This window comes from Elephantulus edwardii, unplaced genomic scaffold (genome assembly GCF_000299155.1).
Source record: "Elephantulus edwardii isolate Elephantulus edwardi_28Jun2011 unplaced genomic scaffold, EleEdw1.0 scaffold00093, whole genome shotgun sequence".
NCBI classification, from domain to species: domain Eukaryota; kingdom Metazoa; phylum Chordata; class Mammalia; order Macroscelidea; family Macroscelididae; genus Elephantulus; species Elephantulus edwardii.
In genome coordinates this window covers 12,436,602-12,460,547 of record NW_006399843.1, presented here as the reverse complement: position 1 = coordinate 12,460,547, position 23,946 = coordinate 12,436,602, and the positions used below count along the sequence as shown (strand labels likewise).

Genomic DNA, 23,946 nt, shown 5'->3' with positions numbered 1-23,946 from the left:
GAAACAACCCAAGTGCCCATCAACAAACGAATGGATAGAGAAGCTCTGGTATATTCACACAATGGAATACTACACTGCATTGAAAAACAAGGAACTCATGCAATATTATTCAAAATGGGTGACCTTGGAGGACATTATGGTGAGTGAAATATCTCAGTCACAAAAGGACAGGTGCTGCATGATGCCACTATTGTAGAACAGGACTGACATCACGGTTGGAGACAGAGAAAAACTGAATAAATTATGTATACTGCATTGAAACAGATGAGGGAGAGAACTGTTTGAAAGAGATATATGATTGGGTATTATCATTATGACAAGCGTCCAGAACGAAGGTTGCATAGTGGAGTGTACTGGGAAGGGGAGGGATTTTATACCAATGAAATAATTTTTCTTTTACTTTTCAAAAAGAAGAGTGAACTGGGGGGAGGGGTAGGCAGGGAGAAAGATGCAACAATGAATATATAGAAATCCAAAATCTCTGTAAACGTTCATTAAAATTAATGAAAATAAAATTACTAAAGAAAAATAAGAAAGATAAACTTCACACATGTCTATCAGCAATCGTTCTCAATTATAATCTACCTTATCTATACTTTGCAATTATTTTATTTAAAAGTTAGGCTTAGTTTTGACTACTCATTATAATATTTAACATTTCCTTTTTTTTTTTACATTTCTATCAATTTAAATTCTAGTGAAGTAGTTGTTAATTGCCTTGCATGGGTCTGTGCAGATATCAAAGGAGTGTGTCTTAAAACAATGTTAAGTTTTGCTACATTTTTATCACAATCAAACAAAATAAAAAAACCTTAAAAAAAACCCACCCAAAGGGAGCTCTGGTGGCCTAGTGGCAAGATGCTGCACTGCAATACCAGAGGTGGTGTTATTATGTGCTGTGGAGTCGCTTGCGACTCATAGCGACCCTATGTACAACAGCCCTAAACTCTGTTCTGTCCTGTGTCAATGGCACTGTCTCTGACACTACCATCCCGATTATCCCAGTCACTGAATCAATCCACCTCAGAGAGGGCCTTCCCCCACTGCAATGTCCCTCCACCCTCCCAAGCATGATGTCCTTCTCCAAGGACTGGTCTCTCCTCACAACATGCCCAAAGTATGTTAGACGGAGCCTCAGAATCCTTGCCTCCAAGGAGCCACCCGGTTTAACCCTTTCCAGGACGAATCTGTTTGTTTTCCTAGCAGTCCATGGTATTCTCAATACTCTTCTCCAGCACCACAGCTCAAAGGCATCAATTCTCCTTCTGTCCTCCTTGGTCACTGTCCAACTCTCTGAAGCATAACAAATGATTGTGAATGTGGTTCAAATCCACCAGATGCTCTGCTGGAGAAGGAGGGGGCAATCTACTCCTGTACCAGTCAGATCTGATTTGATGGTACACGTAAAAATAGTACAATAAAAATTTAAAAAAAAAAAACCACCCAAACGAACCAATAACAAATATATGAAGGGTCATAAAAGGAAATGTAGAGTTTTATCTTGGATTCACAAGAGTTTGGTCTATACACAACACGTAAAAAGAGTTTCTCAAATACCTAACAGTGTTCAAAATTTTTAAAGAGATTCAGGACTCTCTTTAGCTCAAAGCATCCACTACGATGATGTAGGAAGCTTTAGCAATTCAAGAAGATTTGTCCTGAAGTAACCTTGGTTATTTCACATAAAACAGGACACACAAAGAGCAAATATTCTTCACTTCTGATACAGGTATCCTCCCAGACTCATCTTTCACTTGACCTTAAAACCATTAGCAACAGTAGATGGTCTGGGCTTCTACACAAGACATTTGAGTAAAGAATATGTGAACTTTATTACCACGTAAAAATATTACTAGTCATTACCCTGGGAGACAAAAATATCCTGGGTTTAAATAGCTAAAAGTCAAAGATAATGATAATTATAAATCTTGGCTTAAAGATTGCTTCTCCTTTAAGTTTAGTTAAAGCCCAAACTGAATCCACTACCATCAAGCCAATTCTATCATTACCCGATTCAATTTTTACAGAGAGTTTTCCCATCTTTCTCCCCTTGGAGATGGCTGGTTGATTCAAACGGCCAAGTTTTTGGCTAGATGTGGATATACTACCCACAGTCATTAAGGGTCCTTAAAGTTTCATTCTCTCTCTCACTGCTGAGTTAAAACTAACACATAGCTGACCTTCCAGGATTTTGGAGGCTGTAAATCCCAACAAAAGATTCCTCATCTTTCTCTAGTCGAGTCGCTGGTGGATTACAATCACCAGAGGTACCATCTTTGGGTTAGCAGAGAAACTCTCTACAAATAAGGACACCAAAGCACTCCTAAATTTTATTTAAAAAAACCTCAAGACATGCCATATTAGTTTGGGGTCATCTTCGCTCTATTCCCTAATTCAAATTCATTTTAAGAGAAAAGGTTCATCTTCACTATGCACCAAGACAAATTATTTTTTATTAATTTAATGAGCAAAGAGTTGATAAAAGGCAAGCTCTTAAACTTCATAAGAAATCTTCACAGGAAGATTCATAAACTTTATAAGAACTCTTCACAGGAAGATTTCCAAGTATGGTTCAAATTCAACTCCTAATTATGGCTAGAGTGGAGGGGGAGAAAATCAACTTTATGTCAAAACTCTGAATAAATCTTTTGAGGAAGAGCAAATTAAAAAGATATACACAACACAGTGAAATAAGATTCTAAAAATATGATGTGATCTGTTCTTACTGAGAAGATTATTACTTACCTTTCCATATTAATAGGTGGAGTATGCACTTTGGTTGCTTCAGAGGTTCGTTTGCCCATATTGGAGGACATAATAGTTTCACCTTCAGATTTCAGTTTGTCCACAAAGTTATCTACTTCTTTTCCTTTGGCTCCAAGTTTCAAAGCCTTGCTAGGGCCTGAAGGTCTAAGTGGAAAAAGACAAAATAAGAAAAAATTGCCATGGGCAATTGAAAAAAAATCCCCAAACACTTATAAAGATGAATATTTTTTTTTTATAAGTAATGTGAAGCCCTCAAGAAAAATCCTAAGCTTCTATAGGTGGAGATAATTAGGCTGTTTATAGCCAAGTAAGTAAACTTGCTCAGACTGTCTGTTTACAATCATTATTAACCCATAAGTTTTAAGTACTCAAGGACCAACTGAGAATTCCTAGAAACGTACATAATCTGGTAAAAATGTTGTGCTTTCTATCCAGATATAAGTACTTATGCAAACACAATTTTGCATATAATTTCAAATTGTTTACAGATTCCCCCTTAAATCCATTTGTTGTTGTGTGTGTTGTCAAGTCAGAACTGACCCACAGATGACCCGTCAGTGGGTTTTCAGAGGTGGTAGACTGTGTGGGAGAAGACTCCTTTGGAGCAGGTGTTGGGTTCTAACCAGGTGCCTTTGGGATGGGAGCCACTAGAGCTCCCTATGAGTATCAACATGAACAATCCTGTTTCATAAATTATTTCATAAACAGTTAAAATATCCCCTCCTTTTCAAAATAAGATAACGCCCATGGAAATTAAGAAGTGATAGCACCATTTGTTGTTTGGGTTTTTTTAAAACCAACAAAAAACCCCAAAACAACGAACTAAAAAACTCAATTCTTTTACACAAAAGGAAAAACAATCCCTTTCAGATTTCTCTTTATTCCAGAATTATTTAATCTTACCTTACTTCATACCATTCATTATTTACTGCTTGCCTAGAAACCAGATATTGCTCTTAAGGCACATATACATACAACCTTCATTTTCATTTGGTACTCTAGAACACCTGGTTTAATACCTGGCTGGTGCAGGTGCCACTTTGGGTTTCTCAGTTTCAATGATGGCCTCTGTGATCATGGATGCTGTGCTGCCTCCAGATACTGCAGAGCTTCCAAATCCTCCAAATCCGGGTGCTTTTTTGCCTTGTCTTTCTGCATCCCTTCGGGCTTGTTGTAATTCCTTTGCTTTGCGTCGCATCTCAGCCTTGGCTTCACGTTCTTGAGTCTACAAAGAGAGACAAGTATAGATACAGTCTGAGAAGTCTCATTAATATTTAAAAATAGGAAAATCAGATTAGGAAAGTCTCTAGAATAGCATGCATACTAGCCTCCCAAGAAGATCCTATTTACCTCTCTGACTGCTCTGAACACCTTCTCTTCATGAGAATCCATTTCTGTGAAGGTTCTGATCTGTGCCAGGTTAACATTCTCCCGGTATCCCAGAGCAACAATTTCATCAAAAGCAAAAATCAAATCAAAGCAGTGTTCAGATATTTCATTCTCTTCTAAGGCTCGGCAATATTCAGGAATCTAAATATGGGCAGAATTGTAAAAGACAGAATTTATCAGCAGCTAAGTTTTCAAGTATTATCTATTAAAGCACCACAAATTCCACTAAACCTGAAACTCTTCTTAGCCCTTTCTACTCAAGCAAGATAATTCTTCTTGGCATAAAGTCATGTGTGTATCTATCTTCATTTAAAGGTATTAGACCCCTCTATCTAAAAAAAAAAAACCAACAAAAACAAAAGCAAAAAACCCTATCAAACAGGAGTCCACTTACAAAGGCTAGAGTAACTGTTCAAGAACCAGGAAAAGAAAGAAAGGGAAGTTTCCTTATTCTCTTCAGGAATACTTATAGCCTAGGAACCAAATCAAATAACTGCCACAGAGCTGATTCCACCATCTCATGGTGAACCTTCAGGGCTAGAAATCAATGGGCACTGGCTACCTCATCTTTTCCCCATGAAGCAGGTGGTGGATTTAAACTATCAACCCTTTTGAATAGTCAACCATGTAAACTCACTGGGCCACCATTAAATGCAATAAACATCTGCTGAATGAATGATGAGTTGTAGCAATGAGCTGCTAAGGATAAGGCAAAGTTGGAGTGAGAAGAAGCTTGCAAACTGATAAGCATCAACTACTGGTGGAGATAAAGAGTATCACCGAAAAATAAAACCAAACAAAAATGGAATCCCATATTACAGAAAGATTCTTACCACTTTTTTGGGGGGGGATAGGTGTGTGTGTGTTTAACTGCATTTTGAGTGCATGTTTACAAAGAACATTTGTTTCCATTCAACCATTCAGGGCACATCTCATTTTATAATATTGATTACAATGTAATCACAACTTCCCACTTCCTCCAAGTAATTCACAGTTCCATTAATCCTTCTCTCCTACTCCTTCCTTCTGGCCTTCTGGTGTTTCATCTTTGGGAAAATGCTGCCCTTGTGTGGTTGGTTACTATAAGGAGTTTGTACCTGATGGTGTTTACCTTAATAGTCTGACTACTGTTTGGCTGAATGTTGAGCCATGGGAATGGGTTTTGTTCCAAGTTGAAGGGATAACTATTCTTACCACTCGTGAGAAGAGCCTTAGAGTTTCTAGATCTTCTAAAATGTTGCTGTTTTTGGTAGTGATCAGGACCATGTACAGTTTCTCCATAGGCTGGTAGACATATCTTACACTTTCTGTTTCAACAAACGTATGTTGTTTTCCAGTGTTCATGAGTTTTGGAAAAGCTGCCAACAAACCCTCAATCCGAGTTCGGGTCATCTCCACAAACTGTCGAGAAACAATTGCCTTTCCTGCTTTTGTGCAAACTGCTGCTGCCAACAGCACCTGTCAGGAACAGTTATACGTAAGTACAAATGAATTATTTTTTCACATCTATTTTCCCAAAATTCTCAGAAGACATATATTATACTTACATAAAAATGACATATTCCAAACTCTATTTCATTGCCCTTTTATTTAATTAATAGACGAAAGTTAAGGGAAAACCATTATTCCTATTTTACAATGTTGTTACAATAAACACTGTGTACCATAGAGTCAGAACCAACCCAAGGCCGACCCTCCAGCGGATTTTCAGAGGCAGCTAACTGCACAGAAGGAGACTGCCCATCCCGCTCCCAAATTTTAATAACTTACCCTGAATGGGGAGATTTAAGCGGAGCTTTTTTTTTTTTAAAAAAAATCTTATTCTTTTTTAAAATTATTAAAAATTTTTAAAAATGTATGCTTTTTAAAAAAGAATAAATTATTAAAAAATAAAGAAAAATTATTAAAAATTAAAATAATTATTTTTTTTTTACAGAATAAAATTTTTAAAAGAAATTCCCACAGTCAAAATACAGGGCTGATCAGGCAGATTAAAAAGCTTACAAAAAGCTCCTGATTTTTAATTTTTACCTAGAATATGGAGCTAGTGATGGTACATAATAACTGGTGTTTAGCCTTTCCATTGCTCACTATACTACCCCCAAATATGTAAACAATCTTCAAAATAAAACTCCTGAAGTGTCTCCAGGTAATTTCTTGCTTAAAAATATTTGAGTGATGGTTTACAAATCATATTTTTCATACAATCATTCAGACACTTTACTTCATAACAAACAACCCAATGCTGCACAAAGGTTTTGTCACTAGCCAGTGATCAAGAGCCAACAGATTCTTTCAAAGTCTGTCATTTCATTAAACAAAACAAAGCATCAAAAGAAGCAGGAGAAATCTCAAATGTCATTGGTTATGTAAAAAGAAAGTTAAGTACAGTATTAATAGTCCCTTTCATGCAAACACTTAAGAGTTCAGAAGTGTAAGTAACAAAGACATTGTGGAAGTCACAACATGAGAATACTGCCTCTGAAATACCAACCCTGTACAGAGCAGGCTTTTCAGCTTTATAGAACAGTGCTACTACTTCTTCCCTCACAGGTGAACACCTTAAAGAAAAATTAAGTTCATCAATCTGAATAATTTTTACACTTTCTCCATGAAACTACTCTCCTAAAATAATCTTTAAGCCTTAAATTAAAAAATATTCCCTGAAGTCATCTTAAAACCAAACAATAGGTGATGTAACTAATAAATACTGTATACTGAAACTGAAAAGGACCTGAGGCATTTTCTGCAGAAGGTCAAGTCTGCAGTCTTCAATACTGGTTAAAGCTCAACATCAAGAAAACAAAGACTTGGGGAGCTCTGGTGGCCTAGTGGTAAGGAGCTGCAACTACAATCCCAGAGGCACACTGTTCGAATCCACTAGATGTTCTGCCGGGGAAGGAGGGACAATCTCCTATACTAGTCAGATCTGACTTGACGGTACACTTACACAAAAATAATAAAATTTTTTAAAAAAAGAAAACAAAGACTCTCATCACTGGGCCAAATAGCAGCATCATGATAGAGAAGAGATTTGAGATTTTTAACACCTTCAGCTTGCTTGGCTCACAATCAACACTCTTAGAACCAGCATCCAGGACAGTCAAAAGATGAACTGCAATGGGAAAATATGCTGTCAGGACTTCTCTAGAGGACTGAAAAGCAATGATGTCAGCCTAGAGATGTCAGTCTGATCCAGGCAATGGTCTTCACAATTACTTACTATGCATCAGAGGGCTGGATAATGACTAAAGATAACAGAAAAATTGATGGATGCCTTTGAGTTGTGGTGCTTGAGAAGAGTACCATGGACTGCTAAGAGAACAAACAAGTCTGTTCTGGAGAGGGTGAAACAAGGCTGCTCCTTGGTGTTATGGATTTTGAAGTGCCATCTGACACTGGGCATGTGGCCAGGAGGGGCCAGTCCTTAGAGAAGGACATCATGCTGGGAAGAGTACACAGACAGTGAAGAGAGGAAGACCCAGGATGAGGACTGACTGAATGACTGGGGTAATGGAGTCAAGTGTCAGAGTCAATGAAACTGGCTCAAGATAGAGCAGGGTTCAGAGATACATAGGATTGCTATGACTCAAGGGCACATAACATGTTTTGAGCATTGTGCTCTTTTAAAGATCTACCCATAAGGAATCAAATTGACAACTCAAAAGATAGGAGTCTTAAGGAGCTTTAAATTTATATTAATGTAGAAGGAACAATACAGAGGAGGATGAGGATGGTGACACAACTTCAAGAATGTAAACAATGTTGCTGAATTATACATATGGAAATTATGAATTGGTGCCTTTTTTGCTGTTCATATTCTCAACAAAAATAAAATACAATTAAAAAATATTTTTATATTTCCCATACTATCAGTGTTATAGGAATACAAAATCAATTTCCTTGTCCATCAAGAAGAATTGGCTACTAATGGGTATGAGAATTCTTTTGGGGGTTATGACAATGTTAGGGGTGATAGGTACTGTTAAGTGTCAAGATGGAATCAACCTATAGCTGACTCTCCAGGGGGTCTTTCAGAGAGGCAGTAAATCACATGAAAGAGCAGCTGGTGGATTTGAACTGCATTCCTTTGGGTTGGCAGTGCAACTCCAAACCCAGTAAGCCATCAGAGCGCCCTTCTGCAATAGACAGTTGTACAAATTTGTGAATATACTAAAAACTACTGAATCTCATATTTTAAAACCCTAAATCTGTGTTGTGTGAATTGCATTTCAATTAAAAAGAGGGAACGCTTTTATGTCCTACTTATGAAAGACTAAACCATAAGTCTAAAGAGATTTATAAAATGCATCAACCAATCATAAGGTATAAATTTTATATGACTCACAATATAAACACATGTAAAACAAGTAAAAGACAACTGGGAAATTTTAAATTACTACTCATTTTTAGGTGACAAATCAATATCATGGATATGCTTTTGGGGGGGGCTTTGGCCAAACTTTTTAAGTATTCTGTAGTTGTTTAACAAACACTTAAATGGTCTTATTGGTGGAAGGGAACTGAGAGGCTCTTGCAGATTCCCAAGGAAATGTCAAAAAAGCAATATATGGCCAGCATTACCCATATGCTTTTTTGGGTTTACTGAGTGAATAGTACTTTCCTAATGTAAGCATCTGTTCTCAGATTTTTCACACTGAGAACACTGAGATTTCACTCTGAAGACACCCTGAAATCTTAGAGGGTAGCAAACCCAACCACTCTTCTATATTCTCCATCTAGCTTGTTTATATAGGCAGAATGATTCATCTGTCCATTTTAGACGGCAAGATGTCTGTGAAAAATCTTAGTATTGCTTGCCTCATCTACTGGGATTAATCAAATAGAAAGTGGCCTTCAGGAACAGTTAAAGAGAATTACAACACTACTACACAGGCCAAGTATCACACATTTAACATTTCCTTGTTGAAAGCAGAGTCATAAAAGCAAACACAATTAAACATGTTTACTGCTTTTCCTCACAAAAACATAAAAATTATGGAGGAGAACTTAACAGAAAATTTTAAAAAGTAACACAATTTTTTCCTTTCAATAGTCCTTTGGTAGTTATTACAGATTAGGCTCCACTTTTTGTTTCATTGAACAAGCATTTTTTTCCAAAGTTTTGTTTGGTTCTAGTCTCTGCTTCTGCCTCCCCCTCTATCAGACCGCTTCCTCCGTGGCTACCACCTCTTGGTGCTCTGTGGCTTGAACTGCTGTAGGAATCACATTGAGGAGGGTACCTCCTTTTCCATAGAAGGAGGAAGCTCTCGTTCTTGTCTGCCAACCTGATCACGGCCACTTAAGTAGAGATCACTTCGTGGTGGTGGTCCCCTTTTCACTTGCAGTGGTCCCCGGGAAGAACTCATGTTAAAGTTCATAGAATAGCCACCATCATCCATGTGACCCCCATATGAAGGTTTTCCCCTAGTTCCTCCACTTCCTCCTCTTCTACCTCAAAGACCTCTTGGAGGACTACTGCGTCTTGGAGATAGAGGGGGTCCACACCTACCATTTTCAAATATTGGTTTAGTGGCTTGTTCCATTTTGATAGCGTTTCCATCCAAAGACTTTCCATTCATATCTCTGGCTGCATCTTTGGTATGTGCCGGGCTTTCAAAGGTAACAAAAGCAAATCCTCTTGATTTGTTGGTTTCTTGGACTTTCATCAAAAGCACTTCTACAATTGTCCATATTTGCCAAATACAACTTCCAGGGCTTTCTCATTTGTTTCTGTATTGAGCCCTCCAATGAAGGGCTTTTCTGGGCGATCAGCCTCAACCATTTTCCCTCTGGGGGTGTGTACTGCAAACCAAATGACTGTTCCAAGCTCCTTTGAAGCTCGCTGACAGGTGTTTCAATAAGGCCCCGCATGAGGGCAAACAAAAGAGCTGGATATACATATTTTAAAAGAAATTATATTTTTAAAAAGTTGTGTAATTTCTAGTTCTTTATATAGTTTTTCCTATTATAGGTGCTCTTTCTCAATTTTGTTGGACATCTAAATGAGTTGTTTAGGGTAAGACTTATTCTCAACCCCAAATTACACTCACTCATCAGACTCATTGCCACTGAATTGGAACCAACTCAGTTGAACTTCCATCAGGTTTCCGGGAGGCTTTAAATTACATGGGAGGAGTCTGACCATCCAGCTTGGTATATACTAATAAAAGGTCAAGGAACCCAAGTGGCATAGTGATAATATCTTGGGCTGAGATATAAAATGGTCAGTGGTTCAAATCTACCATTTCTTAGGGTAAAGATAGACAGGTCTCTTCCTATAAATATTTATCATCTTAGAAACCAGATGGCAGGTCAGTCATGATAGGTCTGAATTACTCAATGGCAGCGAGTTTGGTTAGTAATAAAAGGTCATCTAAAAAATATATTTAGGTGAGCTCTGGTGGCCTAGTGATAAGAAGCTGCATTGTAATACCAGAGGTGTGTGGTTTGAATCCACCAAATGCTCTGCTGGAGAAGGAAGGACAATCTCTTCCTGTGCCAGTCAGATCTGATTTTGATGGTACACACACACAAAAACAATAAAATGAAAATTAAAATGTCCAGAATTAAGGTTGCATAGTGGAATGTACTCGGGGCGATGGGAGGGGTGCCGGGGGGGGGCAGTTTGTATACCAAAGAAAGAATTTTTCTTTTACTTTTCAAAGAGAGAAGTGAAATGGGGCGGGGGGAGGGGTAGGCAGGGAGAATAGTGCTAAAATAAAATTAAAAAAATAAAAAAAATTTAAATAAAAGTGCATCTGATTTTTGTAATTATCTGAGGATAAGAGCTCATAGTTTCACAAACTTTGCAAAAATGTAAAAATCTAATACATATGTATTAAAATACTGACATATGTTATGAGTTGTACCGCTTACCTCAAGTCAGTTCAAATCTCACCAGCTTTCCAGAGAAAAAAGAAGTATTTTCCTATAAAGTTTTACAACCTTTTGTGACTGAGATATTTCACTCAGCATAAAGTCTTCCAGGCTCACCCATGTTGTGTAATGTTTTACAAGTTTGTTTTTCAATGCTGCATAATATTCCATTGTGCAAATGTCCATAGTTTTTCTATCCAAATACTGCATAAAATTGCTGTTATAAAATAAGGCTGGGGGGGGAGATGGAGGGGGGAGAATAGGTAAAGAGTGAAGAGTGATAATGAACACTGCTATGGAACAGATGAGGAGGAAGAACTGTCTGAAGGAACACATGATTAAGCATTATATGTATGACAACAATCTGGACCAAGAGGTGCACTTCAAAGTGGACTAGGGGAGGGGGAAGGTAAAGGGAGGAAAGAAATGAATGAAGAAAAAAAATTTACAACCTTGGTAACCTGATTCCACCATGAACTAGAATGAACTCAACAGCAGTAGGTTTACTTTTTTAAATAGAAAAACAAAACAAAACAAATATTGTAAAGCTTTAAAAATTGATGATTCAAAGAGTGGTCCTGGAGATGATAATGAAGCTTTTAAACAATGTAGATAAAATGGCTTCATGAAAGTTGAAAAGCTATTATTTCTAAATAAAAAGAATTTAATACAATTTTAAACACATGTAATTGTAAATGATTAGAGAAGTTAAGAGGACCTTTGACAATTTTACTACAGCTCCCAAAGCTTACACAGTCCTTCTGGTAAAAATAATCTTTTCCACTTCACCAAAGAAGACATTCAAACGGCCAATAAATACATTAAGAAATGTTCAAAATCCCTAGCTCTAAGAGAGATGCAAATCAAAACAACTATGAGATATTATCTCACCACAGTAAGAATAGCAAAATTTAACAGAGCAGCAAACAGCAAATGCTGGCGAGGTTGCAGAGAAACTGGAATCCTTATTCACAGTTGGTGGAAGTGTAAAATGGTGCAACCACTAAGGAGGGCTGTATAGTGCTCTCTCAAAAAGTTGCAAATAGAAATACCAATTGACCCAGCAATTCCATTACTGGGAATATACCCTAAAAAACCGTACCTGCCACCCAGGCATATATATGCACACCCATGTTTATTGTGGCTTTGTTCACAAGAGCCAAGAGTTGGAAACAACCCAGGTGCCCAACAACAAACGAATGGATAAACTCTGGTTTATTTACACAATGGAATACTATGCTGCATTGAAAAACAAGGAACTCATGTAATATTATTCAATATGGATGACCCTGGAGAACATTATGCTGAATGAAATATCTCAGTCACAAAAGGACAGGTGCTGCATGGTGCCACTATTGTAGAATGGGACTGACAAAAGAGCTGGAATGAGACTGAGAAAAACTGGATAAATTATGTGCACTGCATTGAAACAGATGAGGGAGAGAACTGTTTGAAAGCGATATATGATTGGGTATTATGGTTACGACAAGAGTCCAGAATGAAGGTTGCATAGTGGAGTGTATTCAGGGTGGGAAGGGGGGATTCTATACCAATGAAATAATTTTGCTTTTACTTTTCAAAGAGTAGAGCAAGCTGGGGGAGGGGTGGGCAGGGAGAAAAATGCAACAATAAATGTATGGAAATCCAAAATCTCTGTAAATGTTCACTGAAATTAATTTTTAAAAATTTTTTTAAAAGGAAGAAATATTTTCATATTTTAATCAGAAAAATGAGGAATTCCTTATATTTGGGATCATTTTTTGTTACTCCATACTCTAAAGATGAACTGGATTATAAAGGCACAAATATATCGCTGCTGAGTTGATCCTAACAGCTACCATACAGGACAGAGGAGAAGACAGAGAATCATAGAGAGGCTGCAATCTTTACAAAAGCTGACTGCCAACATCTTATCCCTGCAAAGAGGCTAGTGAGTTTGAACTGTTCATTTTTTGGTTAGCAGGCAAGTGCTTAACTACTGAGCTAGCAGGGCTCCTTGATTAGAAATAGTGTCCTAAAAATCCAAAGTAGCACACTGAATATACCAGAAAGGTTATCTGATCAGGAATGAGAAAATCTGGACCCTAGTCCTGTTCTTCGGCTTACTATCTTGTCTGACCTTAAATTACTCAACCTATTTCAGCCCAAGTTTCTTCTTTAAAATGGAGCATCATCCTGGTTACTTCAAGGCTATTAAGAAGGCCAAATGAGTAAAACAATGATAAATCAAAACACTATACAATATGCCACATATATTTAAAATGTAAAACATTACTATTAAAGTTGTCAAGAATCAATATTTTTAGAATAATAAAAAGTCATTCTCTATCAAATTTACATATAATTTCAAGGAAACAAGAGCCCTTTGAGCAGTGATTTTTAAATGTCCCACAGAGAATCACTTTATGCAGTGAACAATATTACTAGTAAATGTGAGCATAAATATGGTAAAAAGTAATTACTATGGAGATCTGGTGGCCTAGTGGAAAGAATCTGCGCTGCAGTCCCGAAGGCACCAGGTTCTAATTCGCCAGCTGCTTCTCAGGAGAAGGATGGGGAATCTGTCTCTGAAAACCCACTGGAGGGTCAACTATGGGTTAGTTACAACTCAATGGTACACAACAACTGTAACCAAAATAGCACAAACTGGTGGCTTTAACAAAAAAGAAATTAAAAAAAAAAAGTACTCCCTACAGATCTCCCCTGTACCAATTAAAAGGTAAAGGAATCACAATCTGACACATCATATGCCTATCAAAAATTTTTTGGTTATTCTAAAGGAATAAAATAGATTCTAGATAAACAAAGATGAGGGTCAGGTGGGAAAAGGGGTAATTCAGAGTTCTCATGCTCAAAGTGTTAGACAAAAAATTAAAGAGCAAAGGTAATCTAGAAACAGGAGCAGTAATAACTTGGATATGTTCACAAACATAGGTTACCGGTAAATTAAATGTTTATAAAATAGGTGCTAGTGGCTTAAAAGGCCTTATAATAGTTAACATGCTCAGCTGCTACTTGGAAGGCTGGAGGTTCAAGCCCATCCAGAGGCCTCTCAGAAGAAAGGCATGTTGCTTCTCCAAAGCAGTAATTAAAAGGCCAGACTGTGACTATCCGTTGGTCTCTTCGAGTCACTCCTTTAGAGTGACTTTAGATACAGGAAAAATAAAGCTCTAAAATGAAACCAAGATGGTCAACCCAAGTTTGGCTCTAAATCTCAAAAATAGAAACCAAATCCATTGTTGTTGAGTTGACTTCAACTCATAAAGACCCTAGCAGATGGGGTAGATTTGCCACACAGAATTTCAAAGATTGTAAATGTTATAGAAATAGACTGTCAAATCTTTCTCCTTAGAAGGTGAACTGCTGACCTTCTGGTTAGCAGCCGAGTATTTCATGACAGTGCTACCAAACTCCAAGTATATCACAATTCCAAAGGTCACGCTATTGACGCAAATTTCTGCTTTCTGCATCAGAGTTATTAACATAGCTGGAAGTCCGTTCACTTCTAAATAGGATATGCTTATTCTATTTTAAAATACCATTTGTATTCTTAAGTAACTTGAAATGATAGAGCTTCTTTTCATATCTGTTTACCAATGATTAACAATTAAAATACTGTACACACTAAAAGGTAAACTAATGTGGTTTTCCTACTGTAATTTAATCTGCAGTATGATTCTTTATAAAGTTGGTTTATTTTCAAATTCAATTTTACATTTTTTTAAAAGTTAAATTTTCAGACCAAAAAGGAACTTCTTGACTATTTATAGATGTGAAAACTGAGGGCCCAGAAGTCAAGTAATCTCTCCAAGACTGTATTTTTTTAAAAAATCCATTAAGTTGAAGTCTATCAAACAAATTTTCTCTTAATACCTACCATGATTTGAGACTATATATATATTTTTTTACTTTATTCTTATTTTTGTGTGTACCGTCAAATCAGATCTGACTGGTACAGGAGTCTGCCCCTCCTAGTTCAGCAGAGTATCTGGTGGATTTGAACCGCATACTTCTTAAGATTGTGGTGCAGCTTCTTGCCACTAGACCACCAGAGCGCACACGTGCGCTCTCTCTCTCTCCGTATTTTTTAAATCCTACCCAGATTTAATTTAAAAGTGCTCCATGGGTAAAGAAACCTGAAGAATTAGATTTCTGTCTTGCCTCTGCCACTAATTATGTGACCTGAAGGTGCTTCTGAAAATATCCCTAAAATAAGAGGTTAGTTTATGTGAAATTGAAAGTACTCTTACATCGTTAAGATTCTACAATTCTAAACATCTGAGAACTATAGCAACAGAAAGTGTACAATTTCCCCACTTAGTAGGCCTATCTATGTCTTCGAGTTGCAAGCTTGATATCACATTTTTATATGAACACTAAGGTGCAAGAAGGCAAACTAAGGAACCCTGGTGCTAACAGAAAGGGTGGTGGCTTAAACCCGCCAAGAAAAAGATGTCTCAATTTACTGCCATAAAGATTGCTGTTACGCATTACCGGGTCAGAATCAACTCATAGCTGACCCTCCTAAAAAGAATTTAGAGACTATAAATTGCTTAAGAGGATACTGCCCATCTTTCTCCCTCGCAGCAGCTGGTAGATTTGAACTGCCTGTCTTTGGACTGGCAGCACAACTTCTTGTCACTAGGGCTTTGGAAACCAGTAAGCCTATTAGGCAGTTTTAATCTGTCCTGTGGAGTCATGTGTGTCAGAAATGACTCTACAGCAATAGGTTTTGGTTTAGAAGCAAACTACCTAACCAAAATCAATTGTATGTTTTGTAAAAGATAAGTAGGCTGCTATATTATGCTTTTATTCCCATTAATAAGCAAGGTCCAAGAATGACAGAGGGAGCTCTGGTTGCACTGCAAACTCAAACGCAGTGTCTCTCTGTTGTTGTTGTTGTTACCTGTCATCAAGTTGCCTGCAACTCATAGTTACCCTATGTACAACAGCCCTAAACCCTGCTCTATCCTGTGCCAATCTGTCTCCAACACGCCTATGCCGATTACCCCAGTCACTGAATCAATCCACGTCTTAGAGGGTCTTCCTCTCCTGTGCTGTCCCTCCACCCTCCCAAGCATGACGTCCTTCTCCAAGAAGTGGTCCCTCCTTGCAACATGTCCAAAGTATGTCAGACGAAGCTTCAGAATCCTTGCCTCCAAGGAGCAGCATGGTTTAACCCTCTCCAAGCTGAACCTGCTCGTTTTCTTAGCAGTCCACGGTATATTCAATACTCTTCAACACCATAGCTCAAAGACATCCATTCTCCTTCTATCTCCTCCCTAGTCCTTGTTGAGCTCTCTGATGCAGCAAGTGACTACAAAGACCATGGCCTGTATCTCAGGCATACCTTAGTCTCCAGAATGACACCATTGCTCTTCAGTACTCTGGAGAGGTCCCTAACAGCAGATTTTTCCATCGTACTATGTCTTAATTTCCTGGGTGCTGGTGTCAAGAGTGTTGACTGTGTAGCCAAGCAAATTAAGCTGTTAATAATCTCAATCTCTTCACCATCCATCCTGATGCTAAATTGGCCCAGTGGTAAGAATCTTTGTTTTCTTGATATTGAGCCTCAATCCATATTGAAGACTGCAATCCTTTACCTTCTACAACAAGTGCTTTAGGTCCTCCTCAGTTTCAGCAAGTAGGGTTGTATCATCTGCATAACGCAGATTGTTGATGAATCTTCCTTCAACCCGGATGCTACTACACTTCTCCTCATACAGCCCAGCCTCCTGGATAATCTGTTCTGCATATAGCTCTCTACTGGTTTAAAATCATCAGTCACTCCTTAGAAGAAAGACAATCTCCTACCAGGAGATTTGTAACCTACAAAAACCAGTTGTAAGGTCAGCTATGTCTGTTCAGACTTGACAGCAATGAGAGTTTTGAGAAATGAAAGGTGCTGATTCAGCATAAATGTGTAATTTTTAAGACAAAAAAAATTCATCAAGGGCTTCCTTAAACCTCTAAATATTTAAGCATTCTTCACTTACAGAATGAAGCAGTCTTTTCCCATTTGTAATCTACTGTACTGACAAATTTATCTATCATGATCATAGTCAAGGCTAGTTTCTACAACTATCATGTTTTTATCTTAAGTTGGAACTAACTCACAGCTGACCCTCCAGTGGGTTTTCAAAGGATGAAAAATCCCATGGAAGGAGATTGCTCATTTTTCTCCCCAGGAACAGTTGGTAGATATGAAAGGCTTGCCTTTAGGTTGGCTGCACAAGCCCTTAAGACTAGGATCCCTACAACTGTAACAGAAAACTATTTTCTTTTCCCTAGTTAAATGAGATAATTACAGATAAAGCTGGAAAGAAAACCATTACAAAGTCTAGACAAAAACCCCAAACCTAAAACTTGGTGAGGGGTGTATATGTGAGAACTTTTCATTAAGAGTTTTAAGACCACCAGAAGCTTCTGTCCTAAAAAGAAAGCTTGTAGAGAATAAACAAGAATGGACAGAGGTACAATGTCATCTTAGGTAGGATGCTTACTCGATTATTTCTCTGCTCTAAAAAGCTCAAACAGTGTATGTTTTGAAACTGAAGTAAAAATAAAAGATAGCAACACTAAGTTTTCTCCAATGAAAAAGATTTGTATTTCGACTCATGTATAAGTAAACGGCAAATCAAGGGAAACTCAAAGAAAATTTTCACTCTTCTTGTGCTCAAGTAACAATCCAAAACCAGATTCATTAAATAGTACAACAGCTATACAACTGCTGTATTACCTATGAAGACAAGCAACAATAATCTAACTAAAGAGCCCTGGTGGCTAAATACTTGGCTGTTAAGTGGAAGATAGGTGGATAGGTAAAGATGTGACAGTCTGTTTCCATAAAAATTAAATTAAAGCCTTGGAAAGTCTATAGGAAAGCTCTACTCTGTCCTTTTTTCTTTTTTAATTTAATTTTTATTATTTGTGTTTGTACCGTCAAATCAGATTTGACTGGTACAGGAGGAGATTGTTCCTCCTTCTCCAGCGAAGCAACTAGTGGATTTGAACCACACACCCATGGGACTGCAGTGCAGATTCTTGCCACTAGGCCACCAGAGCTCACCTACTCTGTCTTATAAGTTTGTCTGGGCTCCTCCAAGTTTTGTAATGTTTTATGACTTCACTGTTTTTAAATTCTGTGTAACATTCCATTGTGTGAATGTACCATAGTTTTTCTATCCATTCGTTTGTTAATGGGTACTTGGGTTGCTGCAATCTCTTTTTTATCGTTAATAATTCTGCAAGATGTGCATACATGAATTAGAATCAAGCTGAGGGCAAAAAGTTATTACTGTGTTAGGATTCCCCTTGCATGTATAGATTACTCACTTGGTTGACGTTGTTTGGTAACCTGGAGTTGATCTGAACTCACAGTAATTTCATATGACAGAGTAGAACAGCCCCATAGTTTCATAACTATACTTCTACATGAGCAGACTGCCAGGTTTTTTTCTTTAAGACACTGATGAGTTCCAACTGATAAGCAGTGAAAAACTTGATCACTTTGCCACCAAAGCGCCTTTATATAAGCTACTGTTGTTGTGTGCCACGGAGTCCAATCCAACCCATAGCTGAACCTGCAGTGGACTTTCAGGGTCAGTAAATCACGTAGAAGTTTGCCCATCAAGAAGCTAGTGGATTTCAACAGGGTGCCTTTGGGATTGCAGTGCAGCTTTTTGGGATTGCAGTGCAGCTTTTTATCACTAGGCTAGCAGAGCTCCCCTATATTAGCTATGTAAGACTTAAATCTAGCTTTCCAATAACTAATGGTTTGGGGCAACCAAACTTACTATGATCTTTTATATTTAATGGACCACCACAGTAAGTCTACTCATTGTCTATTCTTAGCAAACAAGAGCATACTCTGTAGATAAAGAAACCTTTCTGATGGCTTGCTTTTAAAATTGTATGTTCTAGCAAGCACTACAAGTACTTCCTGTAGGTAAAAGTTTAAAAATCATTATATAAATACTAAGCCTCCCAGAAGTGAGGGAAAAGTAAAAAAACCAAACTATCAAGTTTTGGTAATTTTTTTCTCACTCTTTTTTAAAAATTTTTTTATTGATTCATTGCTGCACATTTTCTTCCCTCCTTCTCACTCCCCCAATCCACTCTGTATTGCTCCGTTAGCTCTAGATTGTTGCTATATATATAATACCTAGTCATATATTCCTTTAGGACTGTTCTTCCTTTCACCTGTTCCAGTGTTTATTATCTATCTACTCTTTTCCTATTTTCCTTGCAACCCCCCTTGCCAGTCTTATTTTACAACAGTGGTGTTATGCAGTATTAGGCCTTTTATGACTGAGATATTTCACTCAGCATGTCCTCCAGACTCCTCCATGTTTTGTAAAGTTTTATGAGTTCACTGTTTTTTGATTCTGTGTAATATGTCATTGTATGAATGTACCAGTTTTTCAATCCATTCTTTTGTTGATGGGTACTTGGGTTGCTACAATCTCTTTTCTATTGTGAATAATTCAGCAAGGTGTGCATACATTGGTTTGAGTCGTGCCTCTGGTTTCTTTAAGGTAAATTCCCAGTAGTGGAACTGCTGAGTCAAATGGTATTTCTATTTCCAACTTTTTGAGAAAGCACCAGACTGCCTTCCACAGTGAGTGTACCATTTTATATTCCCACTGGCAGTAAGAGTTCCAATCTCTCCACAACCTCATCAGCATTTGTAATTTGCTGCCGTTGAACTTTGCTATTATTGCTGGAGTGAGATGGTATCTCATAGCTGTTTTGAGATTTTGTGCCTAAAACAAAAATTCCACGATGCAAACCTTTCAGTTAAAATCCAAGCATGAATCCCATCAACACCCATGTTCTACTTAAAACCTGTCAATAGGACTTACTGTGATTGGCATCAAATTACACTGTCACTCTGAAGATAGTTGGGAGATTTAATCATCATATTATTAATCTCTTGGTGAAAAAAAAAAAAACACCAACAGAGTTAAAGGAGTAAAAATAAATCTTCATTTTCTCAAAGCTATTTATAAAGAAGAACTAAATCTTAAAAAGAAAAGAAATCAAAAGACTGATGGGCATTAGGTGCACTAAAATGCTGCCAGGAAAACAAACAGGTCCGTCCTGGAGAGAGTGAAACAAGGCTGCTTCTTGGAGGCAAGGATTCTGAAACTTCATCTGACATACTTTAGACATGGCAAGGAGGAACCAGTACTTGGAGAGGGACATCATGTTTGGAAGGGTGGAGGGAAAGCGCAGGAGAGAAGACCCTCGAAGAGATGAATTGACTCAGTGACTGAGGTAATGGGGTAGGTGTGTCAGAGACAATAAGGCTGGCACAGGATAGAGTAGGGTTCAGAGCTGTTGTACACAGGGTCGCACATAACAACTAGCTTGTTTGGAACAGAATAATTTCTACTTCATGAACCTCCGCAAATCAGTCGCGATCACACAAGACTCTGGAGTCAGTTTTGTGGTTGTCAATCCTTATCTACCGGCATGAATTTTACATCTGAAGGCAACGGAACAGATCACAGCGTATGACCGGTCCCTTTAACCCCTCCTCCAAGAGACACTTAATTACGATGGGCCCCAAACACATCTTCTCCACCAGAATGTCAAATTCCTTGAAGACAGAAATCTGTCTTCCGGTCATTCACTCACATCCTCCTCCCAATGCTCGCGGACTCAATCACACACTGGAACGGGCACAAGCAGGTTCTACAAAAGTAGCTGAAATTTTCAGAAACACAAGGATCCTCAAGATTAGGGTCAGACGTTACTCCTCCCCACTCTATGCCATTTCCCCCATTCCAACAAACAAGAAAAAGTCCTCAACACCAAGCGATCCTGATGGCGAACACCTGACACACTGAACACAGAAGGAAGGTAAAGCCACTCCACCTCCCAGCAGAGGCCTTCGCTGCCAGCCTGAGAGGCCACGGCCCCGGCCGGTCATCGGAGCCCAAGGCCGCAGCGCGTAGCCCAGGGACAGCGGCGACATCTCGCTGAACCAAGACCCTGGCCGCCCCCAGGGCCTGCTTCTGGCAGAGGAAGGTGTCCAGCTGACTGGGGTGCGGGGGGCGCGGTGACCAGAGGGGACTGGAAACCAAGGCCCAGGTGGGGTGAGCTACACTGCTCCCCACGCGTAACGACCGGTTCAGGGCCCGCGAGGCGCGGCTCCTACGGCCCCAGGAACAGGCCGCTGGGCAGGACGAGGGGACGAGCGAGGCCTGGACCCCAAGAGCCCGGGCCCGCCTTGAATCTTACCATGGTGAGGGCGGTGGTGGAGCGCACCCGCGCTCCGAGTCCACTGAGGTGAGGGCTAGGGTCAACGGAAAGGAAGCCCCGGCCGCTCAGGACCTGCTGCCCCCCTAACTGGAGGTGCTGCCGTTTTGCCTTTTGCCAAGATGGCGGCCCCGAGCCACGTCTCCAACCGGAAATAGAGTGGGTCAAAGGGCGGGGGGGGGCGGGGAAAAGGAGGGTACCGGGTGGAGTCCAAGCCGCGCTGCCCCGGTTGGGGTCCTTGTTAAGCCGTGGGGAGAGGTACTTCTACTGGTCACTGTGTTATAGTTTTTATTTCACTTTAAGCACCCTTACCGTTTACAAAACTGTTCTAATAGGCAGCATGTGGTTTAATATTCAAAATAACCTACGGGCATAAGAGGCTAGTATCCAAAACACATAAAGAACTCTTGTAAGTCAACAATAAAAAGAAAAAGAATACATACTTAAATGGTTAAAGGATTTAAATAGGGGTGTGTGTGTGTGTGTGTGTGTGTACCGTCAAATCAGATCTGACTGGTACAGGAGGAGATTGTCCCTCCTTTTCCCGGCAGAGCATCTGGTGGATTCGAACCGTGTGCCTCTGGGATTGTACTTGCAGCTCCTTGGCACTAGGCCACCAGAGCTTCCCCTAGGATTTAAATAGATATTTTTAAAATGTTATCTTTTTTTATATTGGTTTGCATACGAAAGTTGTACAGAATGTGTTTCGTGTATATACTTTGTGTTTTATCCATTCATAAATAGATAATATTCATAAATATTCATAAATAACATTCATAAATAGATAAATAGATAATTTTTTATCTATTTATACAAGTGGCCAATAAACTCATGAAAAGTTGCTCCTGTATGTGTCTTTGTTCCTAGGTGTCCTGGAGTTGACTTCTACTCGTAGGAACCTGTGTACAACAGATGGAAACCTAACCACGTCCTGTGCTATCCTCAAGATTTCCACTATGATTATGCCCACTGTTGGAGTTACTGTGTCAATCTACGCCCTTGAGGGCCTTCCTCTAATCCTCTGACCATCCAACTTTCCGTCCAGGATGTTCTCCTCCACTGGCATCTTCTGATAATATGCCCAAGGTAGATGAGATGTAGTCTCACCATTCTTGCCGCTAAGAAGCACCTTGCTTGCACTTCTTCCAAAGCAGATTTGTTCTTTTGGCAGTCCAAGGTATATTAAACACTCTGCCAACACCACAATTCAAAGACACTGATTCTTCTTCAGTATTCATTATTCCTTGAATGCTCCTTATTCATTGTCTAAAATTCAGATGCATAAGAAGCAATTGAAAATCCCATGGCTTGGGTGGACCTTAGTCTTTAAACTGACCTCTTTGCTCTTTAGAGAGGTCCTTGACAGGCACAATGTAACACATGTTTTGATTTCTTGACAGCTGCTACCAAAAGGGGTGGTGTGGATCCAAGAAAAGGGAAATTCTTGACTGTTTCAATTTTTTTTCTCTACTTGTATCATGATGTTGCCTATTGGCTTCTTGTTGTTGTTGTTATGTGCCTTCGAGTTGTTTGCGATTCACAGCAACCTACAACAGCCCTAAACCCTGTTCTATCCTGTGCCAATCGCACTGCCTCTGACACACCCATCCCGATTACCCCAGTCACTGAATCAATCCATCTCATAGAGGGTCTTCCCCTCTTGCGTGTCCCCCCACCCTCCCAAGCATGATATCCCTCTCCAAGGACCTGTGCCTCCTTGCAACATGCCCAAAGTGTGTCAGACGAAGCCCCAGAATCCTTGCCTCCAAGGAGTTGCTTGGTTTAACCCTCTCCAGGATGAACCTGTTTGTTTTCTTGGCAGTCCATGGTACATTCAATACCCTTCTCCAGCAACACAGCTCCTAGTTAAGTCTTTGATCTTTTGCAGCTTCATTCATGTCTTCTTCACCACCTGCAAACTTGTGTCCTCTGTATAATGCAGGTTGTTGATGAGTCTTTCTTCAATCCACATTCTTCATCATAGAGTTCAGCTTCTGGGATTATTTGCAAAGTATACAGATTAATATATATGGTGAAAGGATACAACCTTGTTACACTTCCTAATTTTAAAACATGAAGTATGAACTTGTTCTATTTAAATAACTGCTTCTTGGTTTATATATGGGTTCTGCACGAGCAGAATTCCCACTGTTTGAAATGTTATCCATAATTTGTCACGATCCATACAAATACCTCTGCTTACTCAATAAAACACAAGTAAACATCTTTCTAGTATCCTCCACTTTCAGCCAAGATCTAAGGGATGTCATCAGGAATAAAATGTCCCTTGATCCATGGCCTCTTCTGAATCTAACTAAAATTTTTGGCATTTCGCTGTGAATGTGCTAGTCCAGCCATTTTTAAAAATAGGATCTTACTTGAGTGTAATATTAATGATACTGTTCTATAGTTTCTGTACTCTCTTGAACCACCTTTTTTTTTTAAAAAAAAAAGTAGGCACAAATAATAATCTCTTCCAATTGATTGGCCAACCAAATCTCTTGTCATAGATTAATGCACACTTCCAGGGCTGTAATTATTGAAATACCTCATTTGACCGTCTGTTAATTTCTCAAGGCTTATTTTTTTTTGGCCAATGTCTTCAGTGCAGTTTGAGTTTCTACCTTCATTGTTGAATTTTTATTA

At 38.9% G+C, this 23,946-nt stretch overlaps 1 protein-coding gene across 2 annotated transcripts in view; it reads right to left on the bottom strand.

The window, feature by feature from the left end:
• The window catches only part of ARCN1 (archain 1), a 34,630-nt gene extending 13,192 nt beyond the window's left edge, over nt 1-21,438 (bottom strand). The window contains exons 1-5 of one of the 2 annotated variants that reach the window (XM_006890832.1): nt 21,283-21,438; nt 5,350-5,613; nt 4,117-4,296; nt 3,786-3,991; nt 2,746-2,910 (exon numbers count right to left, since the gene is read on the bottom strand). In XM_006890832.1, the coding sequence (XP_006890894.1) occupies nt 2,746-2,910; nt 3,786-3,991; nt 4,117-4,296; nt 5,350-5,613; nt 21,283-21,285 (818 nt within the window). In that variant the 5' untranslated portion in view covers nt 21,286-21,438. The remainder of the gene's footprint in view (nt 1-2,745; nt 2,911-3,785; nt 3,992-4,116; nt 4,297-5,349; nt 5,614-21,282) is intronic. The other variant, XM_006890833.1, reaches the window with a different exon arrangement.
• Between the last annotated feature and the right edge of the window lie 2,508 nt (nt 21,439-23,946).